This window comes from Scyliorhinus canicula, chromosome 10 (assembly GCF_902713615.1).
Source record: "Scyliorhinus canicula chromosome 10, sScyCan1.1, whole genome shotgun sequence".
Classification (NCBI taxonomy): domain Eukaryota; kingdom Metazoa; phylum Chordata; class Chondrichthyes; order Carcharhiniformes; family Scyliorhinidae; genus Scyliorhinus; species Scyliorhinus canicula.
Window position 1 is genome coordinate 103354382 of NC_052155.1, and position 15257 is coordinate 103369638.

General features: G+C 45.6%; 1 protein-coding gene across 1 annotated transcript in view; it reads right to left on the reverse strand.

Moving 5' to 3' along the window:
- LOC119972563 (gamma-glutamyl hydrolase-like) overlaps positions 1 to 15257 on the reverse strand; it is a 45832-nt gene that overhangs the window by 2867 nt on the left and 27708 nt on the right. Inside the window, exons 5-7 of the mRNA XM_038809471.1 lie at positions 13175 to 13313; positions 11130 to 11236; positions 7792 to 7885 (exon numbers count right to left, since the gene is read on the reverse strand). Coding sequence (XP_038665399.1) covers positions 7792 to 7885; positions 11130 to 11236; positions 13175 to 13313 — 340 coding nt within the window. The remainder of the gene's footprint in view (positions 1 to 7791; positions 7886 to 11129; positions 11237 to 13174; positions 13314 to 15257) is intronic.

Here is a 15257-nt window from a genome sequence, read left to right on the forward strand (position 1 = left end):
CCCATTCCCTTGCTACCTGAAACGTAAGAACATAAGAACTAGGAGCAGGAGTAGGCCATGTGGCCCCTCGAGCCTGCTCCGCCATTCAATGAGATCATGGCTAATGTTTTGTGGACTCAGCTCCGCTTTCCGGCCTGAACACCATAACCCTTAATCCCTTTATTCTTCAAAAAACTATCTATCTCTATCTTAAAAACATTTAATGAAGGAGCCTCAACTGCTTCACTGGGCAAGGAATTCCATAGATTCACAACCCTTTGGGTGAAGAAGTTCCTCCTAAACTCAGTCCTAAATCTACTTTCTCTTACTTTGAGGCTATGCCCCCTAGATCTGCTTTCACCCGCTAGTGGAAACAATCTGCCCGCATCTATCCTATCTATTCCCTTCATAATTTTATGTTTTTATAAGATCCCCCCTCAACCTTCTAAATTCCACCGAGTACAGTCTACTCAACCTCTCCTCGTAATCCAACCCTTCAGCTCTGGGATTAACCTAGTCAATTTCCTCTGCACACCCTCCAGCGCCAGTGCATCCTTTCTCAGGTAAGGAGACCAAAACTGAACACAATACTCCAGGTGTGGCCTCACTAACACCATATACAATTGCAGCATAACCTCCCTAGTCCCTATTCTTAAACTCCATCCCTCTAGCAATGAAGGACAAAATTCCGTTTGCCTTCTTAATCACCCGTTGCACCTATAAGCCAACATTTTGCGACTCATACACTAGCACACCCAGGTCTCTCTGCACAGCAGCAAGGGGGCTGCTTTAGCTCACTCGGCTAAATCGCTGGCTTTTAAAGCAGACCAAGCAGGCCAGCAGCACAGTTCGATTCCCGAACCAGCCTCCCCGGACAGGTGCCGGAATGTGGCGACTAGGGGCTTTTCACAGTAACTTCATTGAAGTCTACTCGTGACAATAAGCGATTTTCATTTCATTTTCATTTCATGTTTTAATATTTAATCATTTAAATAATAATCCCTTTTGCTGTTATTCCTACCAAAATGGATAGCCTCACATTTGTCAACATTATATTCCATCTGCCAGACCCTAGCCCATTCACTTAACCTATCCAAATCCCTCTGCAGACTTCCTGTATCCTCTGAGCCTGGTTTTAGTCACCTTAAATGCCCCCCCCACCCCCCTAAATTGGCTCGCCATCCCAACTCATTCACTGGGAACAGTTTGCCTTTCCCTACATTCAACATATATCCAGAGAACGCCCCAAACCTTCCCAGCAGGCCCATGATCCTCTCCATTCTCCTCAGCGGGTCCGAAACATACAATAGTAGGTCGTCAGCATAGAGGGACACTCGATGCTCCCTCCAGCCCCTCTTAATCCCTTGCCACTCTGCTGATCCCCTAAGAGCCGTTGCTAGAGGCTCAAGACCAGTGCAAACAACAGCGGTGACAGCGGGCACCTCTGCCTTGTTCCCCTGTACAATTCAAAGTTCCGTGAACCCATATAATTGGTCCGCACAGTTGCCCTCGGTGCCAAATACAGCAAACGCACCCATGCCACAAACCTCGGCGCAAACCCAAATCTTCCCAGGACCTCAAACAGTTACCGCCACTCCACCCGGTCAAATGCCTTCTCCGCGTCCATAGACACTACTACCTCTGCCTGGGCACCCGACGGGTCATAATTACATTTAACAGCCTCCTTACATTGCTAGAAAGCTGTCTGCCTTTTACATAGCTTGTTTGGTCCTCCGTAACCACCCCGGGAACACAATCTTCCATCCTTCCTGCGAATAGCTTAGCCAGCACTTTCTCGCCTGTGTTTAACAGCGATATAGGCCTGTACGACCCACATTCCACCAAGTCCTTCCCCTTTTTAGAGATTAATATGATCACTGCCTGCGTCATCGCCTCCAGCAGTTCCCCCTTCTCCAACGCCTGATTAAACACACTCCAAGCAATGTGGTACCAGGTCCGTCGCGAACTCCTTATAGAATTCCGCCGGATATCCATCAGGCCCCAGGGCCTTACCCAACGTCATACCCCTTATACTGTTCAATATCTCCCTCCGCCCCAGGGGCTCCTCTAGTGCCAACCTCTTCTCTTCCTACAGCTGAGAAAACTACAGTTCATCTCAAAACCGTCCAATGTCCATCTCTTCACTCACCCCCCCCCCCCCCCCCCCCCCTGGATCCGCCCTGTATAGCCCCTTATAATACTCCCTAAACACCTCATTTATCTTCCCTGGATCCGACACCACATCTCCTGCCCCAGTCTGTATCTTCAATATTTCCCTGGACGTGTAACTTTTTCCTCCTCATCAATCGCTCCTTGGTGGGCACCCTCAAGTACTCCCTATCTACCTCCACTAACTCGTTCATGAGTCGGTCATATTCCTCCCTCCTTTCCCTATCCGCATGAGCCTTGAATGAGATAATCTCCCCTCGGACCACTGCTTTTAGTGCTTCTAAAATGAGGCCACCAACACCACCCTGTTCTGGTTCAACACCACATAATCTTTAATTGCCGCCCGCACTTTATCACAAAAGTCTCCATCCGCCAACAACCCCGAATCCACCCCGGCCTCTGCTCCCATCCTGATCTAAGCCGAATCTCCAGCTAGTGGGGTGCATGGTCCGAAATTACTATCCGTGCGTTCTCTGCCCCTCCACCCCAACCAAAATCTCCTGGCTCATCACAAAGTAGTCAATTCTGGAATACATCCTATACACATGTGGAAAAAAGGAATACTCCCTTCCCACTGGGTTCTTGAAGTGCCACGGGTCCACCATACTCATCTTTTCCATACACCCACCTAGCTCCTTTGCTATTCGTATTCTACTCATCAACCTGGCGCTCGACCTATCCCCATTGGCTCTATAACACAGTTAAAATTTCTTCCTATGATCAACTGGTGTGTGGCCAAGTCTGAGATTGCTGCTAGCATTCCCCTCATAAAACCTACATCATCCCAATTTGGTGCATACATATTCACCAACACCACCGGCGTCCCTTCTAATCACATATCTCCCACCCGGGTCCCTCACTTCCTTCGCACTCACAAACCCTGTTTTCTTACTCCGTAAAATTGCCACTCCCCGCGGCTTTGAATCAAACCCCCAGTGGAAACCCTGAGCTACCCACCCCTTCCTTAGGCTAGCTTGGTCCTTCACGCGAAGGTTTTCTCCTGCAGAAAGGCCACCTCCACTTTCAGGCTCCTGAGGTGCGCAAAAACCCATGTCTTTTAACTGATCCATTGAGCCCACGCACGTTATCAGCCTTACCGGAGGCATAAGCCTCCATTCCTCTCGACTATCTCACCTTTTAGCTCTAGCCCCGCTAATTGCACTCTGTACCTGGCCCATCCAAGGTGGCCCCCTTCTCCACTCCTGACCATGTGTCTTCTCCCACCTCACCTCGTCATGACAACACCCCATATCCCCCCCTCCTCCAACGGCCACCTCTCTCGCCATTCTTCCTCACCTCACTTCTGTTCACCAGCATTACTTGCTAGCGTGGTAGCCTCTACCCAAAGGCGCCTCCCATTGACCTCCCCCCCACCCCCCATCCACCCCCAGCTGACCTTACCCTCCCCCATCCTAACAATGAATCCTCCTGAACTCCAAGTCACCTCCCCCAAGAGCAAGAGATAAAACACAAATAGCCCCAAGAAACAGGGAGGGGGGATTAGATAGCCATCCCCGCATAAACCTTTCACCTTGCTACACTTTGTCAACCCAACAGTAAATACCAAACAAGAAAAATAATCCTCTCCAGATCGAAGTGAAAGAAAACCATCCACAATCTACCCCCACTCCACCCCTATGCCCAATTATTTCAAAGTGCCAGCACCCTAGTCATCCAGTAATCTTCAATTCAGTTCTTCCCCAGTTTATGCTCCTTGATGAAGTCCTTGGCTGCTTCTGGGATCTAAAAGCAATATTCCCGGCCTTCAAACGTCACCCAGAATTTTGCCGGTTAGTGCACCCCAAACCTGATCTGCTGCTGATACAGCACCGCCGTAGCCTTGTTGAACCCCAGATGCCATTTCGCCAGCTCGGCTCCAATGCCCTGATATATTCAGACCTTTTTCCTCTCCCAGTCGCAGGTACGCTTCTCCCTGGCCCACTGCAAGATCTTCTCTTTCTCCATGAACTTATGGAGTCTCACGATCACCACCCACGGCAGCTCCCCAACTCTAGGCATCTATCCAGAGACCTGTGCGTTGTGTGTGCCTCAGGGGCCTTATCCAGCACCCCCTCCACCACCAGCCCCGCCAGCATCTTTGACACGTACCTCATGGCACTCACACCTCCATTCCTTCAGGCAAGCCCACTATCCGCAGGTTCAGTCTTCTCAAACTGTTTTCCTGCTCCTCCATCTTTGCTCTCAATGTCTTGTACAGGTCTCCTTGGACCCCTACGTCTGCACCCAATGCCACCACCCAATCGCTGTGATCCAACATCGCTGCGACCTCTGCGCCTCCAAATATTTCTCCACCCTCTCCATCGAGCCCTTCAGGGGTGCCACAGCCCCTTCAATGGCCTTCGAGTGATCCTTCTGCATCGCCTTCCTCTGCTGGCAGAACTCAGCTTTGATTAAAGCCATCAACTGCTCCATCTGGGGCTTTCCGTCTTGCACAAGCCCTTCCCCCTCTGCCATCCTTCCACTGGCTGCTAGTGCCACAGGTCTCCTCCAACTCCTTGGCCAGGTCTTTCACCGTCTTCTGCCGGGTTTGGTAACCAGCAGACATACCATTCCTGGGGGTAACTACTCCTCCGATCTTTAACTGCACTTTGCTGTCGAAGTTGCACCCAATATGGGGTAAGAAGAGCTCTTCCTATGCCTTCAAGCAGGAGCTACCCTGTGTGCAACCACTCACAACATGACCACTACCGGAAGTCCCCATATCTCTCCATCCCATGTATCTGTCCAAATGCCTTTTAAATGTTGTCAATGTCCCTGCTTCAACCACTTCCTCCGGCAGCTCATGCTACATACGTACCAACCTCGGTGTAAATACGTTGCTCCTCAGGTTCCCATTAATTCTTTTCCCTCTTAACTTAAACTATGCCCTCTAGTTCTCGTTTCCCCAACCCTGGGGAAAAGACTGTGTCCATTCACCCTATCCATGCCTCTCATGATCTTATACACCTCCATAAGATCACCCCTCCTACGCTCCAAAGAAAAAAGTCTTAGCCTGTCCAACCTCTCCCTATAACTCAGTCCCTTGAGTACTGGCAATATTCTTGTAAATCTCTTCTGCACTCTCTCCAGTTTAGTAACATCTTTCCAATAGGAAGGCGACCAAAACTGAACACAATACTCCAGTTGTGGCCTCACCAACGTCCTGTACAATTGCAACATAACTTCCCAACTTCTATACTCAATGCCCTGACTGATGAAGGCCAGCACACAAAAAAACTTCTTCATTGCCCTATCTACCTGTGACTCCACCTTTAGAGAACCATGGGCGCGATTCTCCGCTGCCCAAGACGGGTCGGAGAATAGCGGGAGGGCCTCCCCGACATTTTTCCCGACCTCCCGCTATTCTCCCCCCCCCCAACGGACGCCCTACGACACGAATAGCTGCTCGCCGTTTTTTTACGGCGAACAGCGATTCTCCCCTAGCCGATGGGCCGAGTTCCCAGGCCTTTACGGCCGTGTTCATGAACGCAATCACACCTGCTCTCACCGTTCGTGAAAAGGGCCGCAAAGTGCCGTTCCCGACAACCATGGCCTCGATTGGCAAGGGCCCGCGATCGGTGGGCACCGATCGCGGGCAGCGGGTCCGAAACCCGCGCACTCTTTGTTCCTCCGCCGCCCCGCAGGATCAGTCCGCGGGGCGGCTGAGTGACATGACGGCCCGCGCATGCGCGGGTTGGAGCCGTCCAATCCACGCATGCGCGGCTGACGTCATTGTGCGCATCAGCCGCCGTGACCCTTGGCGTGCGGGCTTAGCGACGGTCACTAAGCCTGCGATGCCGTGCTTCGCGGGGCCGCGCTGCTAGCCCCGACCGGGGGGGAGAATCGGGTCCCGGGAGGGGGCGCGGAGGCTGCCGTGAAACACGGCCAGTTTCACGGCAGCCTTTACGACTCTCCGCATTTGCGGAGGATCACGCCCCATGCACCTGAACTCCAAGGTCCCTTTGTTCCACGATACTCCCCAAGGTCCTACCATTCACCGTGAAACCCTATCTTGGTTTGACTTTCCAAAATGCAACACCTCACACTTATCTGTGTTGATAGTTCTTTCTATCATCCACCACGAACATATAAATGCATTGTGCACCTAAACAGATACTTCCCCTTTAGGCATGGGATGTGGCTGTCTCTGGCAAGCATTTGTTGCCCATCATAATTGCTCTAGAACTGAGAGGCTTCCAAAACAGCTTCAGAGGGCAGTTAAGGGTCAATTCATATTGTTCTGAGTCACATGTAGGTAAGGCCAGGCCAGGAAAGGATGCTACATTTCCTTCCCTGACAGGTATTAGTGAACCAGATGTGTTTCAATGCTAGTTTCATGGCCACCATTACTGAGACTAGCTTTACACTTCCAGATCATTAATTGAATTTAAATTCCAGCAACTGTTGTGGTGGCTTTGAATCCTTGTCACCAAAGCATTAGCTTGAACCTCTGGATTACTAGTCCAGTGACATTACCACTACACCATCTTCTTCCACCCAGAAATTGCTCTGCAGAAGGCACATACACTCTGCCAGGAGGTAGGAATGGGTGGCATTAAAGAATCAGCCATGTTTTTGCAAAGCAAGAAGATGTGATAGAGATGTAAAAAATATATTAAGCCACAAATCACAAATAAACAAAGTACTTATGAAAACAAAATAATATCCAAACTAATTTAACTAACAACCAAGACACAATTAAAAGAAATATTATTGAAAAAAGAGAAAACTAATGTAGCAGCAGTAAACATTCTTAATCTGGCATTTACAGGTAGGCACAAAGACAGTATACTGCACATGTGTGTATAGTCATTTAACAAAACTTTAAACCTGTGCTGCATTGGGTGGGATGGCATAGCCATATGTGGATGTGCTGGGATTGTCCTACCTTCATTCGAGATGTATCACTTTACTTTACAGCAAGTAACTATTAAGTTGTGTACTCACTGGCAGGCCTGCATGGGGGCTTTGAGGGAAGGAATTTGTTTGTATGAGAATTCAGGAAGAGGGTGCCGATTGCTTGGTTTAGTATAATTCAATTTTGGACAGTCAGTCCATTGTTACTGCACGAATACGTCAAGTGTTAACCAGAAACCACCAAGTTGATGATCTTTAGAAAATAAATCAATTTAGGTGGACACTTAAGAAATAAAGCTTGAAGAACCAAAATGCCTCTCCAAGAAATTCAAAACGTACTTTGATAATCCAACTTTGTGCTGGCGTTGTCACATCAGAAGCAAAGTATTGAACAGTTTTCTTTCTCCTTTGATTTCAATGTGGAAATGGAGCTCTTCCATTATCACCCTCATGTTCTCAGAGGGTAGATATTGGGAGACTGCACTATACTGAAGTAAAAGTGGCAAACGTCTGGTTGTAGGATACAACACACTGCAATCACATTTAGAGCCATTTTAGGCTACGTCAGGCACTTTAGAAACTGAATGTGCAGCTACATAAACAGTGCACAGCTCAAGTAAGCTCACCTCTCTCAATCTCCGCTTGTTGTACATTTGAACGAAGAACATCATTTTGCAGTGCCACAGACCAGGAACCACAGTATGATGACTAAGGAAACCTTCACAAATAATAAGAGCATAGCACAACATTTTATGCTTCATAATAGCCACTATTATTGACAAGTACCTTCTATTGTGGATACAAATTCAATGCCCTTGCTGTCCATATTAGTCGACAAGATTTTGTAGAAGTTCCTTAATTCTGTGTTGCTTGTAAAATTCTGGAATTAAATCACAAAAAGATTCTAATGTTATTCAATACACAATTTTTTATACACGCAGATCATGAAAATGTGTAAAGGAAAATAAGGAGGCTCATAAATGCATGGTTGATTGCAAAAAATAATTAGAGAGAGCAGCAGTTCAGGTAAAGGATGACGAACAAATGGAAGGCCTCCTCGGAATGGTTGAAACACACTTCTGGTAGCTACCAAATATTCAAGTCGTGAAGGCAGGAATGCGCACCTAATTTTATTTCCTCCTTCCTCTCTTCCATCACAAAGAAATAAAATGATTTGCAAATCAACATGTTAATCGATAAGCTGCATCAATACCTTCATTGATGACAAAGATTGCTCCATCCTTCGTGCCGCCAAGGAGATAATGGGGTACATTTTCAGTTCCCGCCTGCCATGGGATTTTTCGCTGGCGGGACAGAAAATTTGACGGGCCATTTAAAAGTCCATTGACCTTGGGTGGAAAATTCTGGTCCTGAGGCGGGTGCAATCGGAAAATCCCGCCCAATGTGCAAGTAAAATGCTAATGACACCATCTTGTGAATGTTCATTGATGCTGTTTTATTGAAGGTATTAATCCATTTAATTTAAATGGCTACTGCACTCATTACAATTCCAGAAAGGATATAGGTAATTCATTAAGTTCTTTCACAATAACTGGAAGCCTTTAAGGTCGAATATTCTTTGTTTTTATTTCTTTTATGGAATGAGGGTGTCACTGGTTGGGCCAGCCCTAAATACCATTCAACTGAGTGGCTTGCTAGGGCACTTAAAAGTCAACCACAATTCTGTTGATCTGGAGTCACATGCAGGCCAGGCCAGACCGGTTAAGGACAACAGATTTCCTTTTATTTGAAGACTATAGCTCACCTAGGCGTAGGTTATTATAGTAGGCCTAACGTAAACACAGTAGCTATCTTACATCTGAAAATATCTGAATACTGAAATGCAATCAGCTCCAATGGCTGCGGATGCAGGACCCTGGACCTGCATCGAAAATTATAGATTTTTACATCATACTCGGTGAGGCAAATCAATTCTAGAAATTTTTATGGCACTTTCATAAAGATATCAGGAAAATGGAAGTGTTCACACTAAGAGTTGTAAATTTCCGCAGAGCAGGAAAACTTGCTTAAAGGTATTTTGTGTTACTAACAATTTGACAAGAACTGCTGCCATAGATTCTAATGGCATTGAATATTAGAAAGGTGAACCCTGCACTCCCTCATTCTGGCTAATTCAACAAGGGGGAATTCAGTCTTTATGTTCTTGTCTTCACCTCCATCCTCAAAAGCAGAGCAGCTAAAAACAAAATTCAATATAAAAGTGATGAAAGCTACTTTTAATAACAAAAATACCCATTCAAGTTTGTAATTGATCAATGTGAAAAGGTTAACATTAAGATTTTTAAAAAAGCCACCAATAGAAATAATCAATTGCACAAAGAACAATGGGGGTCCTGGTCAGAAACATCAACCCTGTTTCGAAAGAAAGAAAATGCTGATCTTCAATTTACTCTACAAGCTCATAGCAAAATAAACTATGGAGCATTGTACACAGTGAACTGTAATGTGTAAGGGTCCTTCCTTCCTGTTTATTCCCTTATTTCACCTTTCCTTTAATTTGCCGTCATCATTTTTTGGTCCATAGCTGATTAATGGACTTGTATCTTCAAGTCAAGGAGCAGAGAGAATGAGAAATTCAGAAGTTACAGGAGCCAACACTACTAGCCTGAACAGGACCGTCAGACTTTTTCAGCACCAGAGAGATGGGGTGGGACTCGGTTTGATTGATTGGCTGGTGGCCAATGAATTGGCCAAGAGGCCGTACTCTAACCTATAATAGGTGCTGATTGGATCCTATCCCAGCGGGAGGGTTCTCAGAGACCTCAGGAAGGAATTGAGTCCGAGACACAGAAAGACAAGAAATGGCTTTTCTCTCCCCCTCCAGAAAGGCTGTGAGTGCTGTATTCCTGAAGCTGCAAAGAACCTGAATGAATGAATCTGCATGAAAGCTATTACAGAGGGCCTCGTTAGTGCAGTAGGCAGCTCGTCAGTCTCATGAAAGCCATTACAGGCTGTAAGTAAAGACCAGGGGCTGGATTCTCCACTGTCGGGATTCTCCATTTTGCCGGCAGCCGGGGGATTTGTCGACGGCGTGGGGCTGCCCATAATGGGAAACCCCATTGGCCGGCTGGCGAGACGGGGAATCCCGGGAGCCCGGCACACCCGAGAATCCTGCCCCAGAACTCTCTCTCTGTCTGGAAAGGCTGTGAGTGCTGTATTCCTGAAAACTACAGAGGCCTGAATGAATCTACAAAAAAAACCTCAAACTGAAAGCAAAGTCTGAAGAAGAGTAAGGTTCTGGAAACCACCCATTTGAAACAAATGGTATGATCCAACGGCCATGCTTTGGCACTAAAGCCCTTCACCACCTCCCACCAGCACCTCTCCCGGCACTGCACTTCCTCCACTCGTGTCGACAGTTAAAACCCAAACCGCAAATAAACCCAATTACTTGTGTAACCACTGCAAGATGTCATGTTTTTTTTGTTCTCTTCTGTTTTAAAAAATCCTTTCCCATTTTACCATTAAAGCTTTTTAAATTTGTCATTTCGCAATACTTCAAACGATTTTGAAAAACGCAATGTAGATTTTGTTTGAATGTTTCTGTAAGTTTATAAGATTTTGTTAGCTTCGCTGCTGCAGATGCATTGTGGGAATCTATACACACTTAAACCTGCTTAGATTGCAGCTAACAGAGTCACAACTCAGCAGGAATATTAAGTACAAGTCACAAGTTTGGTGAATCTGTGGTCTTTAAAAAAAACTTTTATTGCAGTATTAAAACACATCTACAGATGTATTTTAACATGTTATTTGGATATTGTACTTTAAAAAATCTTTTTTATAAATCTTGATTTGAAATCAAGAAATTTCAGTTTCTGAGAAAAAATTGGGGATGACGATTTTGCTTATTAACAAATATCCACAAGCAATTGTTCACATGGGAAATGCAGTTATGTTGGCATAAATTGCAACAAGTAATGTCTGTGGTCAGGAAATGCACATGTACAAATAATTACTTTTATATACAAATGATTAATTAAAGTACATATATAATATATATATATATATATATATATATATATATTACTCTGTTGGCACGTTTCACACCTTTAGTTTGTATGTGTCAGATCTCTATGTCCAAAAGTGACTAATTACCATACCTTCACAGAGATACTCCAGCGATGGGAGTTTGCAGCTAAAGGTTCTACAGCCAATGCCTTCATTAGGTCCACAGGAAAGTTCTTAAACATCCGACTGTCCTGTGCACCTGAAAAAAGTAAAATATCATTTACAATATCTATTTTCTTATTTATCAAATTAGGTTCTTTCACATTATCAGAATTACTCATTCATCAGGGGTTTAGTCTTGAGCTTCGATTCCAACCAGTATCACACAATGACATTTTAGAGTGCTCAGGTAAATTTTGTGATACATGTTATTTCTTTATATTCTGTATGCATGATGCTTAGTGTCATACCTACTCAATTGTTCTTTTACTCAGTTTCTATCTCTATTCTGTTATGTGTGCCTACATTTCTTAAAATGGTCGTTTAGCTCAGTTGGCTGGACGGCTGGTTTGTGATGTGCAGTGATGCCAACAGTGTACGTTCAATTCTCATACCGGCTGAGGTCATTCATGAAGGCCCACCTTCTCAGCCCTGTCCCTCGCCTGAGGTATAGTGACCTTCAGGTTAAATCACCACCAGTCAGCTCTCAAAGGGAAGAGCAGCCTGTGGTCCTCTGGGACTGTGGCAACATTTACAGTTACACATTTCATAAATGTTCTTTTAATCTGTGTCTAATGTAGCTCAGCTTCTTTAAATGGGTTACATATAAAATACTTATGATAATAATCTAACTTACTTATTGTGAGCACAGTAAGAAGTCTCACAACACCAGGTTAAAGTCCAAGGTTTATTTGATATCACAGGCTTTCGGAGCGCTGCTCTTTCATCAGAGAAGTGGAGGCAGGTTCACAAACACAGTATATATCGGCAGAGACATAATTGCAAGATAATTACAGATTGGAATGTGAAGAATGGTTGGAATGAAAGTCTTTACAGGTAAACACGTCTTTACAGGTACAAACAATGAGAGTGGAGTGAGTGATAATCACAGGTAATAGAGGTGTGAATTGTCTCAAGCAAGGACAGTTAGTAGGATTCTGCAAACCCGGGCAGTATAGTGGGACCCGAGATCCCGGTTGAGGCCGCCCTCATACGTGCGGAACTTGGCTACCAGTTTCTGCTCGGCGATTCTGTGCTGTCGTGTGTCTTGAAGGCTGCCTTGGAGAATGTTTACCCGAAGATCGGAGGCTGAATGTCCTTGAATTCTGAAGTGTTCTCCGACTGGAAGGGAACACTGAGGTATAAATAGCCAGAACACAAGGAATAATTCACCTGCTCTTCAAATTAGTACCATGGGATCCTTTACAAGGGAGGGCAAAGGAAGTCACATCTGAAAAGCCGAACCTCGAACAGTGCAGCTCCCCCCCAATACTAGCACTGGTGAGTCAGCCATGACACTTGTGCTCAAGTTCTGGACCTGGAACTTGAACCCATGACATTCAGACTCAAGAGGCACAAATGCTATCAACTGAGCCACACCTGACACCTATCCCTATCTGAACAGGCAACAAAGTTTATTGCCGAATTGAACACAATCTAGCCTCAATTCTGCATTGGTAACTCAGTGTATGTTAAATGCGGGCATTTTGGTTTGGGGCTTGATCCTCAACAGAAACAATCTTGCACTTATGCTTCTCCATGCTGGTTTTGAGTTTTGTCCCTTTCAATTAGGTAAGCCTTCCTTTCTCAAATGAAGGACTGGACTTGAAGCAGGTGGCATAGAGTGAAAAGAAGAAAAACTCAAAGAAGTACTTCAGGTATACGGAACAAATTGCCAATGCAGGTGGATGAACAGGAAACTTTTAAAGTTATAGGAAGGCAATATCGAGAAATGTCAGTCCGAAGCTACCTCTTACCTTTTCTATTACATTAGTTATAATATTTAATAACAATGAAACCTTTTAAATGTCAAGAATGTTTCTATTTCACCGTTGAAACATTTCCTGTATATTGAAGAATAGTCATGATGTTCCTGTGACGTGGCTACGCGGTGATGGGGCGGGGGCTGCCCATTTATTAATTTATCATTTTCATTTCAAAAGTCAAAATTACTCACGTTCTCAGTCTTTTTTTTTACCTTTGGTGAAGTTCAAAGGAAGTGACACGTTTGAAGTGTCTGTATTAATCAGAAGTTTTCTTCCACTAGTAATAACAGTCAGCTCTTCAAATCCAAGACAAGTTCCCCATATTGGGAAGTAAGTCCCATGATCATTGGCCTATTAAAATCAGAACATTTGCACTTAATACCCAAGTTTGACAGATAATATGCTACCAGCTATTAGCACAACCAGTGCTTTGTCTTTCATCATATCTTGTATAAGTTGTGTTTATTTTTTAACGGCCTTATCATGGCCAACCTGCTGGCATGACAAGGTCAATGAATCTCATCTTGCGATCTGGATCTCACCCGCACTGTGTTCTCCTGGAGCCCAGGAACAAACGGCCTCGCCAGCGAGACATGGAGCAGGTGCTCCAGATAAATGTGGACCAGGCCTAAAGGCACTGGGAGGCCCTCCAGGCATTTGGAGACCCCTGGGTAATGGGGACAGGCAGGGTGGCCCCCTGGCTCTCCTACTGGACCAGGCCCTTGGCACTGCCAAGGTGCCACTGCCAGGCTGCAAGGGGCACCCACTGCCAGGGTGTCTAACTGGCAGGATGCCACTGCCAAGATGGACCCTAGAGGAATCATGCCTATGAAAGGGGGATGAAGTGGGGTATGAGGGGTCTAATAAAGTTTGGGAGGCCTAAAAGTAGGGGACGTGGGGAGGCCAAAAAAGGGAAGGGATGACCCCGTAGAAAGGTGTCCCAACTTAGGGGACTAATGTTGTTGGCACATCATTAATGGGCCTCACCGTTATTTTTGGATGCTCCACCTCCGCCAGTTGGAATTACAGGGAGCGAGGTTCACTTGTGGTATTTAAAATCGGGAAACAGGTGCCGTGGCTGTTGAGGGACAGAGGATACAAAGTGTCCAACACCACCATAGTGTGCTGACAGTTGTGCTGCTGTCCAGGGGGCTTCTGTCAGAGATGGGAACAGGGGGAGGCAGAAGGTGGGTGGTGGGGTCAGAGTGGATGGGCATGAACCACCATTGTTGTAGCCTGCAAGGCAGCCATGCAGCTGCGCATGCCACTGACTGCCCAGCGTGAACCTAGTGCCACAGATCGCGTGGGTAACTCCCCAGGCCACACCCACTAGGTATCCTCTGGCCCCAGCCAACCCATCAGCAGGATGCGCGTGCTCCAGCACAACCAGTGCCGTCTTCTTGGCTGAGTTGAGGGTGTGTGGGGAGTGGAATTCCTAAATGCAGCTCCTGCTTATCAGGCTCACAAGTGCCAACCCAGCCCCGGCGAATCACATGCCAGCATTCGTTGGAATTTCACTACTTCCATGTAGCACCTGTGCTGCCCATAGGATGACCTGAATCACTCTGGGACTGGCACAACTTTCACCCCATTCAGTCCTGGCGTCAGAACGACTAAGTGTGGTTGAATAGCGGTATGGATCTCACCCAAAATGTCGACAAGAAACACCCCCCAAACTCTCCCAAAATGACACTTTGAAGTTGTATTGTTGAATCGTGCCTTGGTCTACTGTTTTGCAGCATAGGTCCATCACATTTAACAAACAAAATGATGCTGTCACCCAAGTTACTTCTAGTTAGGCAGCTCACTTCTGTTCAATCACTCCGACTGCTTTTAACTTCTGTCAAATTATGTTAAAAGTTAAATAATGTCATATACATGCCCATGGTTAATGTACAGTTCCCATATAATAGGGATATGGGAATGGGCTTTTCCCTCCTAGTATTGTGGCTAATGATAATTAGCGACTCTATGAGGTGTAAGATAAATATTTTCGGACATATAAATATGAATACAAAGACACGAAAGCATCCTTTCAACCAATTTGTTATCTATTAATATATTTCAGATTTCTTTATTCAACCAAGCACATAACATCAGTTATTATTAGACAACAACATAATTCTGAAGACTGACAAGGCACATTTAAATTATTCGATGCTGAATGCTATTTTTGTCATGTTTGCAAGAAAGAATGTAGAAAATTACTGCAAACATAGGGCTTGATTTTCATCTCAAGGTGGTAGCTTGAGTCGGGAAATTTCCTGGATTGGAGCACCCACCCTGATTTTTGTT